We start from the raw sequence: 17,121 nt of genomic DNA on the forward strand, positions 1-17,121 counted from the left end.
AGGTGAACCAGGCTTAGGGCGGTGGAGAGACCAGCTGCCCAGTTTCAGGGTCCAACTTCAGCATTAAAAAAGTCACTGATTGCTCAAACCAAATCTATTTTAAAAATTTAGGTTAGGAAAGAAAAAATACAGCAAAGAATTAACTTAGATGGCTAACAGGAGAAATCCAATCCATGGGCTAAATCTCTCTAATAAATAGACGCTTTCAGGACCTCCATTGAACTTTTCATGCAAATAGAATGATTAAAAGTGTATTATTTTTCTTAAATCAATCAGTTCCTGAAGAAGGCACCAAACATTTTGGTGCTATGCTGGGGCACTGGCACAAAACAGAGCTATCCAAGTCCTGTCTATCAGCTCCTACACACCTACCTACAGGTACTTTAAAATGCTGTTACCAGTTTCCCAAATCTCAGCCCATGTGGTGCAGGAGACTCTTGGTTCACTCCAAATGCAGGGAAGGGTCTCAGCTGCATCCAAAGCAGAGAAAAGATTGGAGCAAGAGAGGAGCTGTTTATGGTCTTAGTCCCTACGGAGAGGAGCAAAATTTATTTTTTCAGTAATTTGTGGTTATGCCAGCCTTCCCAGACACATGGCAAAGCATGTCCCCCCATTGTTTGCATGGACAACAGCTGAGACTGTGTAACTTGGCAAAACCCCACGCTCTGACATTCCCCACAAAGCTATCTCAGCCATCCATCAGAAGGTTGGGGGAGGCTGTAAAATGAAACCTTCCTAACCCAGAGGCAGCCCTGCTTTTGGCTATCTAGAGCCTCCCACAAGGCAATGCTTTTTCTTGTGATGCAAGAGCCTATCCACCCTGTGGGGAGGGCAGGGGTATCACACCCTCTTCTGACAGAAAAAACAATACATTGTGACCATGTGTTCACTGGGGGCAGGAGTCAATACACTATAAGTCAACACGGGAGAGGAGAGCAGACATGACAAACAGCCTGGCGAGAAGGAGCCGGCGTGTTCCAGGCCAAGAGCTGGCGAGGGGGATCCCGGCTGTGGTCAGCCCATGGGAAGCAGTGCCAGCTCCGGCACTTTGCCACCACGCTGATCCTCACAACAAACACTGAGGCTTCGTCCCAGTGGCTGCCAGATCACTGCTGGCTCTCGCTGCCTGCACGCTGGGGCTGCCAGGCACAGGGAAGGGAGGCTTCTGGGCTCACCTACACGCTGGTCCCTAATACTTAAAATCCACGTGCCACTTTATATCACATCTTCCTCGACGCACGAGCCATAATCCTTGGCATTCCCATGCTGAGCTCCAGCTGCTGAGCTCAAAGGAGAGCTCTCCAAAGGGAGTGTGCTACCCCTGTGTTGCACACAGCCAAGAAGAGCCAAACAGCCTGTCTGACACTGCATGTCAAGGACAGAATGCAGGTCCCACGTCCTGCTCCTGTGCAATCAGAGAGCAACACAGCATCTCCCCACCTTGCCCTGGCATCCTCCAGCCATTCTCACAGGTGGAGGTGTCAGTCTACCTGGCCACGCATCCTGCATGCAAACCCTCGCCCTGAGCCTGCTGCTCACACAACCTACTCTGCCTGTCGAGCTGTTTCTTCAGCAACACATTGGCACTTGCCAAAGGCTCGGTGAAGCCTGTTGGCAGAGCTGCCAGGAGGTGTTTGCCTCCCTCCCTTGCCTGAGGTGAGCAGGAAGCCCCATCCCAGCACCTGACAGCTGGTGGGACACAGCTGGTGCATCACTCACAAACATGAGCTACAGGAGGACAAAAGAATGAATGTAATGATGAGCAGAGAGAGACAGGCAGGGAAGCTGAGATATCTGCTTGTGGTATTAATGACTTGCTTGTGCTACTGTCACCAAAACCTTCCAGCCCTGGGGATGGTTTGACTCTGGGCTGGTTTGTGGACCCTTTGGGCCAGGGCTTTTCTTTCACAAGGTGTTTGTGTGGTACCTGACACAGTGAGGCTCTGAGCACTCAACTGAGCTCCGGGCATGGGATCAACAGCACCACGATTTTTTTATAAAAATATAAGGAACCCTCAGTTGTATTTGACTGACTTGTGAACAGACCTCAGACGAACCCAAGAATTACTAAATATGGCTTGGAACTAAACTTTACTCCTTTCTTTCTATCTCTTTTAAAATAATACTACTAATAAAAGAGACCGTAAGCAAAAACCACACTGCTGGTGCAGCACTGATATTCTCTGGATGAAGAAAGATATAAGTACACATTAAAAATGAAAATTAACTAAAAAAGAGCTCAAAGCTCTTTGGATATATTTCCTGAAATTTTGCTTTAAAGTCTTTTCCTCTAGCAGGGCTTAGGAACTTCTGAAAGTATTCCATGCTATTTGAAGTTTAATACAATCTGCAGTGCAGATATTTCTGATTGTGGCTACCCATCTCCCACAATGTAAGAAAAGCACAGCACTTGCAGCTTGATGTTTCTTGAAGCAGCTCTATCTCCTGCTCTTCCCATGGGTCATTTCCTTCAGTGACAGCTCAGCTCCTTCCTAAAGATGAACCAGAACTGACACATTGTCTGTGCATGGCAAGACAGGGTAACAACAGCTTCTCTCACTCCTTCCCCCAGCAAGGTGCTGACCACAGCCCTGCTGCCCTCACACCAATAGGCCCTTTTTTATCCTCTTTTTTTTTTTTTTATCAGCTGCTCAACTGAACTCCATAAAAATCCATAAAAACATCATAAAAGCCATTCTTATCAGCCACTGCATTGGCAACACCGAAGGTTTAAGCGACCAGCCACTTCAGACCCAGCTCTCCAGCCCACCCCTAAAACACTCAGATCTGGAGATGTTATTTCAGCCTCCTTTGTGCATTGGACTTCAATCACAGCTCTCCCCCCAGCCCACCCTCAGCCCTCTCCTTCTCCAGCGTTCCAGGGCCCACATGTTGGGATGCACTCGCCTCCCGCATCGCTGATGCTGGGCAGGGAGGTGGAGTCAACTGCTTCCACGACAGACTCACCATGTCCCTCACAGCTCTGCAAAACTTAACTTCCCTGGAAGGATTTCAAGATCTGACTCATGTCCAGTTCTTCTATTTTAATCATTCCCTCTTACATCATTCTCAGAGGCCCACGGTGTCACATGCAAACTCCCCCAGCCCCCTGCTCCTCCTCAGCTCAGCATTTCACTCACCACTGGTCTCCCCAAACAAAGCTAGGTATAGAGAAATATGTCTGATATCAACTCCTTCCCTACTCTCCAGAGCATTTACCAGCTGTGATGGCACCTAATAAGGGCTTCCAAGTGCTCTCCCCTGCAATGACAACACTGAGATAGCACAGGAACAGCAGCTGCGCCAGCAAATGCGGGGATGGGAGAGATGGGACAGACCAGAAAAATCTCTGAAGGCTCACAAACACCCTAAACCAGCTGGGAGACAGCACCAGCCAGGAGATAAATGTTGGGAAGGGAACCAGGTCAGCTGGCTCCTGCTTTCCATTCTCCCAGTGATTTCCTGAATAACTCTGGATGTCACTTAATCTTTCTGTTCACGCTTGGAAGTACAAATCAGCAGCATTGGTCCATTCAAGATTTCTTATTAAACCTGATATCATAAAACAGGGATGGAGCCCAAACTCTTTGAAGGAGCTAAGCAGAACAATGGTGCTCATGCTCAGCCATGTAATCCCTTCTCTAGATCCAGCCTAAACGTCTCCACGCTGAGAGGTTCCCCGCTGATCTCAGGGGAGCCCCTTGCTTGTAACAGTGACCGCCAGACAAAAACCCTTGCCTGGAAGATTACAAATCTTGGCCAGCCAACAGCTGGAACACTGCAGTGTGCTCTGTGCAGAACTGAGGCAGAGAGCAGAGCCCCTGCACCTAACGACAGTTGCTGTGTTTGTTTTACCCTGGCCAGTGAGTCATGGTTACATCCACGGGCCCTGCAGTTATTCATCACGGGGGGTTCTGGTGCAACCAGCCCCTTGCAAAACCATAAGATCTGGTGCAGATTTCCACTACTGCCCAAAAGAATCTGCTTGACCTGTCCCCATCCCAGGCAGAGAAGAACAGCCAGGATGGACGTGGCACTCTTGGGATGTTTGCATGGCTTTTTCAGTGGGAGCACCAGCAAGTGGTAGGCGTGGGACTCCTGGGAAGCACGTTTTGCATGCAAGAGGGACAAGGGGAAAGCACTGGATTTTTCCGTGTGTGGGTGAGTGGACGTTTCACAGGAAGCCTGTGAGTGCAATGATGTCCAGAGGTCGAGACAAACTCAGATTAACCAAAGGACAAGGTGCAAAGGCAATGAGATAGAACAGAGCTCCAACGTGTCTGATCTCTGTACCGATTCCTGGAGCGAAAAAAACTTTATCCAGTTTGCTAAAGGAGACATGCAGAACTGCTTGGAAGAAGGCTGATGTGGGAAAGGCTTTACTTCTGTCCTTTCCTTGTTTCCTTTGCTTACTTCAACATTTTCCCCACCTGCTCTTGCTTTTTGATACAGTCAGAACAACCCTCCTCGTTCTTCTATGCAGCTCTGACAGCTCCCACCTTGTCTTCAGCCCTACCTGCAAACACCTCCTCCTCCTGGCCAAGCTCTCACACCTACCTGATCTCCTTGCTCCTCAAACATGTCTTCCCCTGATCTATCACACCACCAAGGACAAAAAGGTTCCTATCTTGCATTACACAAAGCAGGATGGGACAAGGGTTGGAGAGAGTCACAGTAAGAAGAAGCAAACGGGATGGGGCTGGTGAGAGTACAGATCAGGAGATGTAACAGAGCGAGTACGGACACCTGGAATGTTGCAATCATGGCTGGGAATTAAAAGGTGCATCCAGGGAAGAGGCTGACCAGAGGGAGGACAAGGGGGGAAGACGTTGTGGAAGAGAATCTGAGAAGTGTAAGACCCAAGGGAGCATGGAGATAAGTGTGAAAAAGAACACGGAGTGGGCAGAGCGTGGAAGAAAGGAAGATAACAGTATCTCTATCTTCGCTTTTCTTCCTACTTGAGAAGAAAGACAGGGAAAGGTTTGTTTGATCTCCCCTTTAGTTCCCATCAGAAGATATGGAGGGACCCAGCCAAAAGCCAGATGTTTTCTTTCCAGTTTCATTCAACAAAGTCTGCATAATAGACGAGGAAAAACTTTACCGGCCTACCCATCTTGCCCCTCTTCCCAGGAACTCCAGGGATCCCCTGCAAGGAAAAAAAACACAGAGAAAAAGAAAAATAATAATACGTCTGGTTGAGAAAGCAAACGGCCAACCAACAATACAAAACAAATCAAGAGGAGAAAGGAGAATGCAAAACAGGCTAATGACTGCGGCATTGTTCGGGAATCAAAATGTCAGCTACTCGCAGTCAGCTGCGAGAGCAGAAGACAATTAACCTTCACCCATTAACTACGGCCTCCCTGAGGACACGTGCAGGCAGCATCCCCACCCAGGGCAGCAGGCTGGGGCTGTGCTTAGCAGGAGCAGTCATTAAGCTACTGGTCTGGAACCGAGTGAAGGCCACCGCCGAGGCAGTCGCTGCAGAACTCGTGTTTGTGTTTCTTATTTAGTTATACAAGCATTAAATCAGCGTCGCTACAGAGCAGGGCAGTCCCCTCCCAGGCAGGCACACACACTCTCAACTCCCACATGCTCCCGGGGCCTCTCGTTTCTGGAGATTGCATTTGAGGGAGAAAAAGCTGGAATAGAACAGTCTTCATCTTCCAGCGACATTCTTTAGGAGCTCTTGTGGTGGGAAGAGCTGGGTCCTTGGATGGGAAGAGGGCAGGTGGGTGGGGGATGTGGGGGCAAAGAGCAAAAAAGCAAGGGAGGTCCTGCAAAGCTCTGAACACGTGGGTTTGGGGAAGGGATGGGAGGAAGGGAGGACACATGGGAACAGCAGCCACAGCTGCCTGCCCCCACCCCAACTCAATCCAACTGGAAGGAAAGCCATTGTCAGAAAACCCCACTCTCCCTTCCAAGAGCCAGGCTCTTTTCAGACATCCCCAGTTGGACATCCAAAATGCTGAGACAGCGTGGCTGGGATGTCACTCCTGTGGGAGCAGGGAATTTCTACGTACATTCTCCCCACCCCACCCCATCCCACTAAGATGAACTAGCCAGTGGGAGGAGGAAGGCAAACTTTTAAGTGCAGGAGAAATATAGAAAAACTCCTCTCTAGTCAACAGCGAGATCTGATGGCCCTGCCTGAAGCCTGAGTTCTCCTGAGCTGAATGTCAGCATTATACAGGGACACAGGGTAGGAAGAGGCTAAGGAAGGCACAGTTAAACATGAGGTGTGCTCATCTCTTTCCTCAGGAACAAGGGATAGGGAAGGTTACATCAGTCTCTGAAGAACTGCATTCAACCACCACACCAAGGTTTTCTTCACAAAATACTCACTCGTTCTCCATCAGCCCCTGGTAGCCCAAACAATCCTGGGAGACCAATATACCCCTAAAGGAAAGAGGAAACAAGTAGTCAAAATACATTCCTCCATTAGCTTCCAGTCAGTCTGTCTTTCCTGGACAGCAGAGCAACCTCCAGCGTTGGTCAATGGCAGCCGTGATGAAATAAACCTTGAGGCAAGTGTATATGCCCATGGACTGCATGGTGCTGGCTTCCACGATGTAGTCCAAGGGCACATACCCTCACACCAGGGATCATGAGGACTCCAGGCAGGAAGAGGCCAGCAAGAAGAGACCTTACCTGGGCTGGCTCTAAGTGTACCTGAGGGAAATGGAGCTTGGTTCAAGGTTAGCAAGAGTGAGAGCGAAAGTAATCCACAGGCCTACACCTTGTTTTGTCTCCCCAAGGGCTCTTTCCCTGCCTTTGGCACTCATTTCCAGCTGTCCTGTTGTACCAAGCCCTTTCTGCTTGTATTCTGTCACCTGGAGGTCGCACACTGCAGCCCCTTCTGAGGCAAACCCCTTTTCCTGGCACCAGGGCTCCGAGGGGAGCGAGTCCTGGCTCTGCCCAAAGCCTGTCCCCGCACACTCTGTCACACCACCAAGACCTTGTGCAAACCCCAAAGCACCGAGGGCTCTGCCTGGGCTGGGAGGGGCTGAATGTGCCATTCCAGGCTCGTTGGATCCATATGTGAGGCATATCTTGTGCATCCAGACCCTCTGACACCTAGCTGTAAGGAAACCTCCTTTGCACCAATGGGTTTCACATAAAACCTGCTCCTTCCACACATTTCTCTGTGGCCTTGGGATCCTGCTCAGACAAGACACGCTGCATAAAATGCCACGTTCCCCCTTCCCTTGCCACAATGGCAGCCTTGTGTTTAATCCCTTTGCTCAGCAGTCAGGACAAAGTTACCTTGTGTGCTGGGCCCCTGCAAAGGACTGATTTGTGCCAAACATGCCGAATCAAGAGGAAGTGGATTTCAGCAGGGCACCTCACTGTTATACAAGAGCCAAGTGCTAACACTGATCTTCTCTCATCTTTCTTTCTCCATCATCACTAAATCTCTTACTGCCAACGCCACCAAACTTTTTCACCAGTCCATCACTCCCTTCAGGTTGTGTTTCCTTTAGGGATAATGCTTAGCTGGGAAACACTGCTACATTAAAATGATCCTGTCTGTCTTTGTCTCCTGAATCCCAAACCAAATTACATTACTCCTGAACTTCTTCCTGCAGAATTAAAAAATAGAGGTGGAGGATGGAGAAGAGTCCAGAGCTGGCTTACTTAATCCACAAGACGTGCACATCTCACCCTAATACCCAATTCCAACTGACTGCAGTTGAACTGAGAAATAGCTTTCTTGGGTATTTACAAATATTTCAGTCCTCAGCACTCAGGGGTGCAGAGTGGAAAATAATTTCCAAGTCTGACATTCTGCACATCTCACACATGATAATTACACAAGGTCCTGGATAGGGCAGTGAAAGAGATGCATCAAGGAAAAACTTCAGCCCTTGCAGAAATGAGGTGAGCAATCTGTGCTCTTGGATCTTCCTCTCTCCTGCAGGACACTGAACGTGCCATCTCCCTTCCCAGCTCAGGAATACAGCTAGCTACAGGGTCAGCATTTGTTTATTCCTTGCAGTTTTCCTAGTGATGAAAGCCAGCTGGTTGAATTTACTGTATATAGAGAAAGTATCACATGTTAGAGAAATGGGGGATTTTATTGGCTTGGAATCTCATTGTGAATTTATAATTGCAGGAAAAGAACAAAATGTGATTAACAAGAGCCTTAAGTGGTAATAAAAAAAAAAGTCCTTTGCAGTAAGAATAAACCCCCAGCAATTATATTTGGTGAGCACAACCAGGCAGGAAGGAGATACTGTTTGTATTTGCACATGGCTTCAAGATGCTGGCTTGCTGTTCTGCATGATGATATAAATCACTCCCAAACCAGGACTGTACCCAAATGAGCCCATGTGCAGCGTGGTCAAAGACCACTGAACCACACTTACTGAAACTGAAGAGGCCTTGGGGAGATGGGGCTTGCAGGCTCTGGTAGGAATTTGTAAGCTGTTCTTTCCCCTCCTGCAATGTGAGCTCTGACTTTATCACTAGCACTCTACTGGGGAACTTTGATCACGGTAGATTCCATGTTTAATTCAAAAAATTTAGCAGTGCTTCAATAAACAAGGAGTGCACAGCTCAAACCCCCTGAATCCAACAACTTAAAGCAACTAGTTTCAGGATTGCAAAATCAAGTATAAAGTTTCTTGAGGAGGCTTTGATAAAAAACAAGCAGAGAAAAGGCAAATGAAAGGCTGCTTACCCGAGTGCCTTTTGGGCCAGGTTCCCCTATGGGGCCAGGTAAACCCTAGAACAGAAGGGAAAAAACAAAGACAAATGTGGACAAGCTTTAACTTAAAATAACGAGCAGTGCCAACCCCCCAGCACCGTCCCTGTGTGGTTCTGCTTTAAGTGCCGAGTCCAAGGTGCATCAACAAAGGAGAAAAAAAGGACAAAATGATACAAATAACAAATCTCCCATTGTTGGTGAGCTGGGACCTGGCAGAACCTGAGACTGCTGCACGTAGTGAGCCTTCCCGGGGGCTGGAGTAGAGATTTCTGGTCATAAAGACCACAAGGGCTGTGGCAGTGGGGAGCCCAGAGGTTGCATTACATTTCGGATGTGACACACAGCGATGCTCTGTGCTCAACAGCCCTCCTTTCATTTTCCTGCCTAACTAAACACATCCATGGCAAATGTATTCCAATACCTGTTTAGGGAACACTGATGCAGTGAGAAAGCCTCTCTAATTTCTGCAGCCTAGAAAGTCACTTAGCAGTGCAGGCACTGTGATATCTCTGACCCTTTGCAGCACCAACAGCCGTGGAAAGAATTGAAAATACATTTCCCGTTCTACTTCTATGCCTGTTGCTGCTCACTTTAAGTACTGCAGAAGAACAACACTGTAAAAATGCAAAATGAATTTTCATGTTTATCATCTTCTAGCAAGTTTCCAGATCACTTTTTTTTTCTAGTTCCAAATGTTGTTGGGGTTTTCTGGGACAGAAAAAAAAAAAAAAAGGTTAAATCCATATTTTCTTCAGTTGGCAGCACTGCAGGCTCAGCTTGGGATGTGAAATCGGGCTGAGCTCTTTCCTGGCCCCTGCACTGTTGCCAAAGATTTCAGGCATCAGGGTGAAGTTAACAATCCTGCCTGTGATGCACAAACCAAACCCGAGCCAAGCACTCTCTCCCAGGGCTGCAGAGCCAGCACAGCTGACAGGAGTAACAAGTAGTAAAATCTCAGTAAAGTAAACAGCTCTGATGCTGGATACACACAGCATTGAGATATGCTGAAAAAAGCTGCCTTAAAAAAAAAAAAAAGAAAAAATGTCACTTTCCTGACCCAAACCACACTTTAAGAAGGTATTTCTGTTCTTCGAATGTCAGGGCACAGATTTCATCCTGCTTATCTGGAGGGCTGAATTGCTGAACAGCATTCATTAACCTTGTCTGTCCAAAATACCTTGGACCTCTTCTTGTTAGTCATCTAACATGCATTCACACCTAGGAGACTCTTTGGCATGCACATCTCTAAGAGCCTTTCAGGGTATGAATGGAGCATTTAGTCAGGTGCATAAAGATCCCATCCAGTTCTGCCATCTGCACTCTCCAGCATGCTAAGCAAGGTGTCAATTTAATTTTCAATTTAAAATGGGCCATACATTATTGACAGTCTGAGGCAGGGGGATGTAGACTTCTTCTGCAGATCTAATTCACATTTAATCCAATAACCTGGAGACATCTGTGTAAAAATCTCACATCTGAACTCACGATAAGCCTGAAAGACTCATGACAGAGCCCTTGGGCTTTTTGACATCTGCCTGGTCTTTTAGCTTAAAGATAAATGTGGCAGAATCCAACATTTATGTGTTCATTTTAGAAAACCATGACAATCTCATTTCACCACAAAATGTTACAGAGCTGGATCTCTTGCCTCCAACAGATTTCATTTAAGGTCTTACAAATTCTTTCTCTTTATTTCCTTTCTACTACTCAGCATCTTAGATCAGTAAGACAGCAAAGTGTCCAACCTTGATTCATTTTCCAGTGCACACTCCTCCATTCCTGTAGCTGTCTTTGCGAATTTCTTTTCCAGAATGCACACAAAGACTTGCTTTACTCTCACTATCTTCCTGCGTCTGCAAATGTGATTTATATATTTATGGTCCATGCATAATTTTACAGGTGTTTAGATATGTGTATGTTAGTGCATTTTACTAGTGAGAGTTCATCTAAATCTTCTTCTTTGACAATACACTTTTTTCCATCCCAGGTTAGCAGCTTGCAGGTGTGTTTCTTTGCTCTGCTGGTGTGGGGTTTTTTTCCCTGTTGTTACACTGAAGCAAAATTTTGTCAGAATTTGCTGCAGAAATTCAAGTTTTATCTATCATAGGCACAAAACATTTCCTAACAACCTTTCAGATTTGAAAGACGACATCATTGATACAGCAACTTGGGGAGGGAAGAAGGAGAATATTCAGAGGTCAAATATTCAAATCCTCAGACATTTTCTAGAGGTCTGCACTGTCTTTAGTGGGGCATGAATTTAGCAGGGCATATATTTAGCTACCTGCACACCCAAATCCCTAGTCTGTGCACAGCACGATGAGATTTACTGCACCTGCCTGCCAGGATAACCTTTGGCACCTGGACTTCCAGCTGGTCCTCGTTCTCCCTTTGGAAAGAAAAAAGAAAAGGCACAGAAGGTCAGGTGAATGTCCCACTTGGGAAGCATTTTTAGCTGCTCCATTCTTTGAGCTGGGGGAAAAGGAGGTGGAATGGATTAACCTGATGCACATTTACAGAGAGGAAAAAAATATTTAGGATAGATAGTGGAATAAATTAGTGAGGGGGGGGAAAACCCAGAGAAGCAAAGTCAATAGGATCCATGCACTGAGCATGGTTTTCTCCTTCCCCCTCCATCTGCAGGGAAAGCAGCAGATAGTCTGAAACAAGGAGGCTAAGAGAAGGTGTAAGGCTGCATCTATATCTGGCATATGGAACCGTTTTACTGCTGGGGAAGCACTGCCAAAATTCTTCAAAACTAAATGGATTCATGTATAATATCCTTTAACATTGCTGCTAACAGGGCCTGCTATTCATTGCCTTTTTTTTTTTTTTTTTACTGCACTGCAAACATCATATTTAACCAAATAAAGAGGGGGAGAAATGGGGAGAAGGGGAATGGGCTTCAGGAAGGGAATTACATGTTAGTACTTAACATGATGTGGTTGGTAAACTCCAGGTGAAATTAATGTACGAAGACAAATAAAGGGGGAGGAGGTTATCCTGGTATTTCTTTCCCCCAAGTAAACTTAATATGGTTGAGCAATAAAAATTAGAAATTAAATTTGCAAAGTCCAAGGCAGTCTCCTCCCACCGTGTTGCTGATGCTGGGTCAGTGTCTGGTGGCAGCACCAGAGCTCTCGGCACATTCCAGAATATGCTGAGCTCCCTGGAAGGAGCTGGCTGTCCACACCGAGCAGGCTGCACCAGAGCCAAACTAGCACCAGTCAGCATATCCATCCCTCCTTAAAGTTTCAGTGTTGGGAACTGGGAAAACTCACCTGGTCTCCAGGGTGACCTGGCGGTCCAGGGTAGCCTTTATATCCCTGTCAAAATAGGATGGAAGAGATGAGTATTAAGAAACAAAAATATAATGAAATAATCTGTTTTGGTTTCCTCTTTGCAGGTGGGAGTAAAACTCTGAGGAGAAGTAGGATTTTAGATATGGGGTAGCATTACATAATCAAGCAAACTTTTAACGTGCTGCTTTGTGCTTGCATTGCCCAAACCTGCCAGTGTGCCCCCCTGGGGTCTGGGGTGGTGCTTGCTCCAGCAAGAATTGCTCCATGAACACATTTAGAGTGGTCTCTATGCTCAGATCTGTCTATTTGTAATCTACACCTTGAGCAAAGCTATCCTTAATCCTCAGGAAACCACAGGCCTATAGGATTAAATGTTGGCTTTGGGCACACTGGGGACTACCCAACATGAGTCACTCGTGTTTCAGAGCACTCACTCTCACTTTAGAGCCTGAAATGCCACAGGAAACACCAAAACAACCATTTACTGTCACAGGAAACTTCAATTCTGTTTCTACCTTGAACTTGTTCTAGCATTCAGTTTTTCTAATCTAATTATTACAAGATATGACAAGATCACATCTTGTCATGGTGAGATGACAATGGTGAGTGAGCTACCTCTTAACCTGCTCTCTCTGCTGAATTAATTAGAATGAGTTTCAATCCAGCTTGCTTGCTGGCAAGTGTTTCAGGCTTTAAATCATTCTCGCAGGTCCTCTGTAAACCTACTTCAGTTTGTCAGTACTTTTTTTGGGGGGGGTATGCAGGCACTAGAGAGGGACAAGGGCAGTCTGTTTAACTGCAGACTGAGCACTGTATTTTCTAAGGGCATTTGCTTTCTCCTGGATTTACCCAGAGGTCTCTTCAAACACAGAGTAAATTCTGCAAGCGACAGATTTTTTTTCCCCTCTTCTTTATTATCTTCCTTCAGCTATTTAAAACAAACTCACTTCCATCAAGCTGGGTCACAGCAGATCAAAAGATTATACTCAGTTACAAAGATGACTGTTTAACTGGGCTACCAGCAAGATTTAAAAAAAAAAAAAAAAAAAAGGCAGAAAATTTAACTTGAAACAAATGTAGAGAAAAAATAAACAAGGAACAATCCTTGCACAAATACTACAGAAATAACAAAATGATTTCAGGATGGGTTACAACTAATTGTAACTCAGTTTCCCTGCTGCTCACCCTGTCCCAGCCAGGGCTCTGGCACATGAAACCTGTGGGGAGCATCCCTGCTCTGGAAACCATCACCATCAGACCCTGGTGTGACTGAGCACTTGGCCTTTTGCTCCACTCAGCAGATGAACCTGGAACTGTTTCTGCCTCCAGGTCCACACCTCTGCTTAACAGCTTTTTTATTCTTCCCATGGGCCATTCCAGACCTGCAGCCTGAGCCTTCCCTGGCGGTGGTATGCAACACTCTCAGCCGTGCTGGCCACTGCCCGCTCCCCTCTGCATTCCTCCTTCCTTGTTATTGCAGACATTTTGGCCTGGAAAGATGTTGATTCCCTTTTCACCAGTTCTCTCCTGCTTGATCTTGCTGACGTACAGTGGCCCACACTTTGGATGGAGCTGCACCTCCTGACAAGGTGGTGGCTGACCTGAAAGACCATTTGGCTACTGGTGGGCCCTTGTTTGAGTCACCTCGAAGGTCCTTTCTCCAAATGCTGCTGGAGCACTTCAACCAGGGGCTCCTAATTGGAACTGCCTCAGCAGCTGTTGGTGTGGGACCAGCAGACAGGACTCCCTGCCCCTCTCCAGGAATCTGCCCCATGAATACAAACACTTAGACATGTCTCACTTGCTCCACTGATAAGAAAGAGGTGCCTGGGTTGGCTGCTCCAAGCCATTCTGCTCTGAGTGGGTCCCTGCAGGACAAGTGTTTCCAGCCTGCAATGTCCACCCAGAGCAGCTGGTTGGATGATGATCCCCTGAGATGCCCAAAGCAGGTCCTGAACTGAAGTCAAACATTGCATTGCTATCCCTACAGTCACAGGAAGTGAATGGCACTTAGGTCAAATATGTAGACACTGTTGTGTCCCGCTACATATCCTCCTCACTACATATACTGAGCTCTGGGAAGCTTCAAACCTGTGTTTCTTCATATTACACCACAGTTATTTCTGCCTCAGGTTAATTATAGCGAGGAAAAACCAGAAAAGCTTGTGTGTACTAAAGTTGGCTGCAACGTGAGATTATTTACCTGCTAAAATCCTCTTCAAATAGCGTTAAAATGACAGGGCAGAGGGTATGAAAACAAGTGCATTTGCTCTTCTATCCGAACACTTCCTGATGATTACAGGGTGCTCAGCACAAAGGGCTGTGATTTAGAAAGGAAATTGCACTCCAGTGAAGGATTTACTCATCTGTGATGATATTTATAATCCACTCTCTCCTAGCTAAAAGGGATCATCCTGCACTTTGGTAGGAAACGTGAGGAGTAAAGAGGCCAGTGAATGAGACCTGCATAACAGGATGTTTTGGAGCACTGACCACTTCCCAGCTCTGTCTTTACTCTCTGAGTGACTCTAATGATGCTTTTCCTTGTGTACTTTGCTATAACTGTTTTCTCCTCTGGAGCAGTGATGCTGCTCTGCTGAGATTATCTCCAAGGCAGCTGTGCTCTGCAGCCCCCAACCAAAAGCCAAAGCCCACAAACACCTCAGAGGCACCAGAGGGACGGGGAGAGGGAACAGCCAAGTCCTGCCACCCTTCCCAAGTCAGCAAAAGCACCACTTGCTCTCCTGGAGAGGATGAGAATCACATCTGCTGCTTCAAAGGCAGTTTCATCTACTCATAGACATGTGCAGGTAAAACAATGTTGGGGGTGCTCTGAGATCCACCTCTCCAGTCCTCCAGAGCACAGCTCTGTCTGCATTCCCAAGGCAGGCACTGCATTCCCAAGGCAGGCACTGCATTCCCAAGGCAGGCACTGCATTCCCAAGGCAGGCACTGCGGTGGGAGCCGTGCTATCCCAAACCATGTGCTGCTGGTTGTGGCTCCAGCTGGTACTACTGAGCCAGTTGTTTCATTTAGTGGGAAAAGTATTTTGTTTCCCCTAGTGAAATATTTTGCCTGTTTCAAAGTTTCTACGTGGTGCTTTCAGATCAAAGCCCTGAGAGCACTTTCCACAGTCCCTCCATGGAGTGAGCAGGAGGGGTGTCCATTTCCAAGGTGTTGCTGTTTTCCAGTAGCCAAGACATGTTGCCCCCCCTTTCAGCCAAACACCAGCATATTTTTATTGGGAGAATGTCAGCAGGGAATCCAGATTAAAATAAAAAAAAAAAAAAAAGATTTTTTTCCAAACATTTCTCCAACAGCTGTAAATTTTTCCTTAATGCAGGATGCTAATAAAAGCCAGGTTACACCAAAACCACTGCCAGACTAGTGCTACTGGGAGGTGGTTGTTTTCAAGCTGCACCAAAGGAAAAATTTCAACCTCCAACTTGCTCATTACTTGAAGAAACAGAAGCATACCCCTGCCTTTGCCCTGTCCTGGGGGAGCTGAGATCAGATGTGAAGGCCATGTGGTGGACTTGGGAATGTTTGTTCAATCTCCTATTCCTTCTCCATTTTTCCACTATTGAGTCCTTGCACTCCTGACATTGCATTTTGCTGATCGTAACCACAAGGTTTTGTTTTATGAGCTGTTATACCAGGAAAATGGTATTCTTTGCACCCTATTAGTTAGAACTTGTTTGTGACAGCAAAAGATGGGTAATTAATCACTCTATTACTCCCACTCCACACAGCACCCCAAGCATGACCAGCCTTGAAGTGCAAAAATAAACTCAGCCCCTACTCTTGGCAATTATATCAGAAACATAAAGCATACAACAAATAAGCATGGAAAGGGAGGGTTTCTTTCAGCCTCCTCCACACCTTCTTTCTCTCCCCAGAGTCTTAAAACATACCTGAGTAGGTGTTTGTGTGCAGCTAATTGGCCTGAGGAACAGTATATCACAAATGGCCCATTGAATGATGAAGTGATTGAAACAAGATGCTAATTTTAACAGCTCAGCTTAGCTATGGCAATATTGGCTTACTGAAAAGGGGAGTCATGTCCACTGAGCCCCACTCAAACAGGTCCCTGCAGTAGGTCCAGCTTCCAAAAAATAGAAACCAACCTACCAACACAGCCTGGAACTGGAAGCTCAACTGAAATGCCCTTGATACACCAAAGACCTGAGCTCCGGGTATGAACTGCTGAGGTATTGCTGTGCAGTTTTGAATGCCTGGATACAGACACACACACTGCTGCCTCAGCAAGACAGGGATGGATCTTGTGCTTTATCCCCACATACCCTTTTCTTGGCATAAGTATGTTGTTCGTGATGTTAATGATGTTGAAGCATCAATACAGAAACAAATAAAGTAAAACCTGACTAGTGCTGTCAGTCTCCAAGCAAAACAGAGAGGGAAAGCATACAGATACTTTTTTGAAATGTGCTTTACCAGGATAAACAGTCAAGGTTTCCTTGGAATGCTAAACCTGTCCTGAATCCAGCCTTTGAGTATTGCTGCCACTTGTAGATCCATTTAGTTAATGCATTGGTGCACCAGAACTAAATTCAGCTTGCTGAGGAAGACCCAGTGTCAGGGTGCAGAGGGTCGTGGAACACAAAGAAGGAACAGAATCTGTATCCAGAATTTCATTTCATATCTTACATAGTCTTGCTAGTACAACTTTAGATGGTTACTTCAGCCTATCTCCCAGGCTATACACCTGTGAAACAGGCATAAGACTCTTTGGATGGGTGCTGGGACTTAATTAAATCTTTTGGGCAGAGGTACAGGAGAAAATGTTAATATAGAAACACTGATCTAAATGACTAGAAAAGAACACTCTTACCTTTCTACCAGGTGGTCCAGGGAACCCAGTTAAACCAGGTAAGCCCACGTCTCCCTGCAGGAAGCAAGCAAGTTCAATTAGTTTTCAGCAACATTTTCCCTGTGCCCAAGTGTAGCTACTGCAATTATTTTCCCGTCACCAGCCCCCAACTATTGATATTTCTGGTTCTAATCACAACTCTTCAAAACTTGACTGGTTAAGAAGTGTAGATTTAAACAACATCTCTATTAACTGGCTCATATAAATAATAACCCCAG

At 46.3% G+C, this 17,121-nt stretch overlaps 1 protein-coding gene across 1 annotated transcript in view; it reads right to left on the reverse strand.

The window, feature by feature from the left end:
* COL27A1 (collagen type XXVII alpha 1 chain) overlaps nucleotides 1–17,121 on the reverse strand; it is a 146,309-nt gene that overhangs the window by 89,826 nt on the left and 39,362 nt on the right. Inside the window, exons 7-12 of the mRNA XM_051807870.1 lie at nucleotides 16,865–16,918; nucleotides 11,992–12,036; nucleotides 11,046–11,099; nucleotides 8,684–8,728; nucleotides 6,346–6,399; nucleotides 5,102–5,146 (exon numbers count right to left, since the gene is read on the reverse strand). Of these exons, the coding sequence (XP_051663830.1) occupies nucleotides 5,102–5,146; nucleotides 6,346–6,399; nucleotides 8,684–8,728; nucleotides 11,046–11,099; nucleotides 11,992–12,036; nucleotides 16,865–16,918 (297 nt within the window). The remainder of the gene's footprint in view (nucleotides 1–5,101; nucleotides 5,147–6,345; nucleotides 6,400–8,683; nucleotides 8,729–11,045; nucleotides 11,100–11,991; nucleotides 12,037–16,864; nucleotides 16,919–17,121) is intronic.

Source organism: Manacus candei, unplaced genomic scaffold (assembly GCF_025592945.1).
Source record: "Manacus candei isolate 608988 ecotype Guabito, Panama unplaced genomic scaffold, ASM2559294v1 h1tg000071l, whole genome shotgun sequence".
In the NCBI taxonomy this organism is placed as follows: domain Eukaryota; kingdom Metazoa; phylum Chordata; class Aves; order Passeriformes; family Pipridae; genus Manacus; species Manacus candei.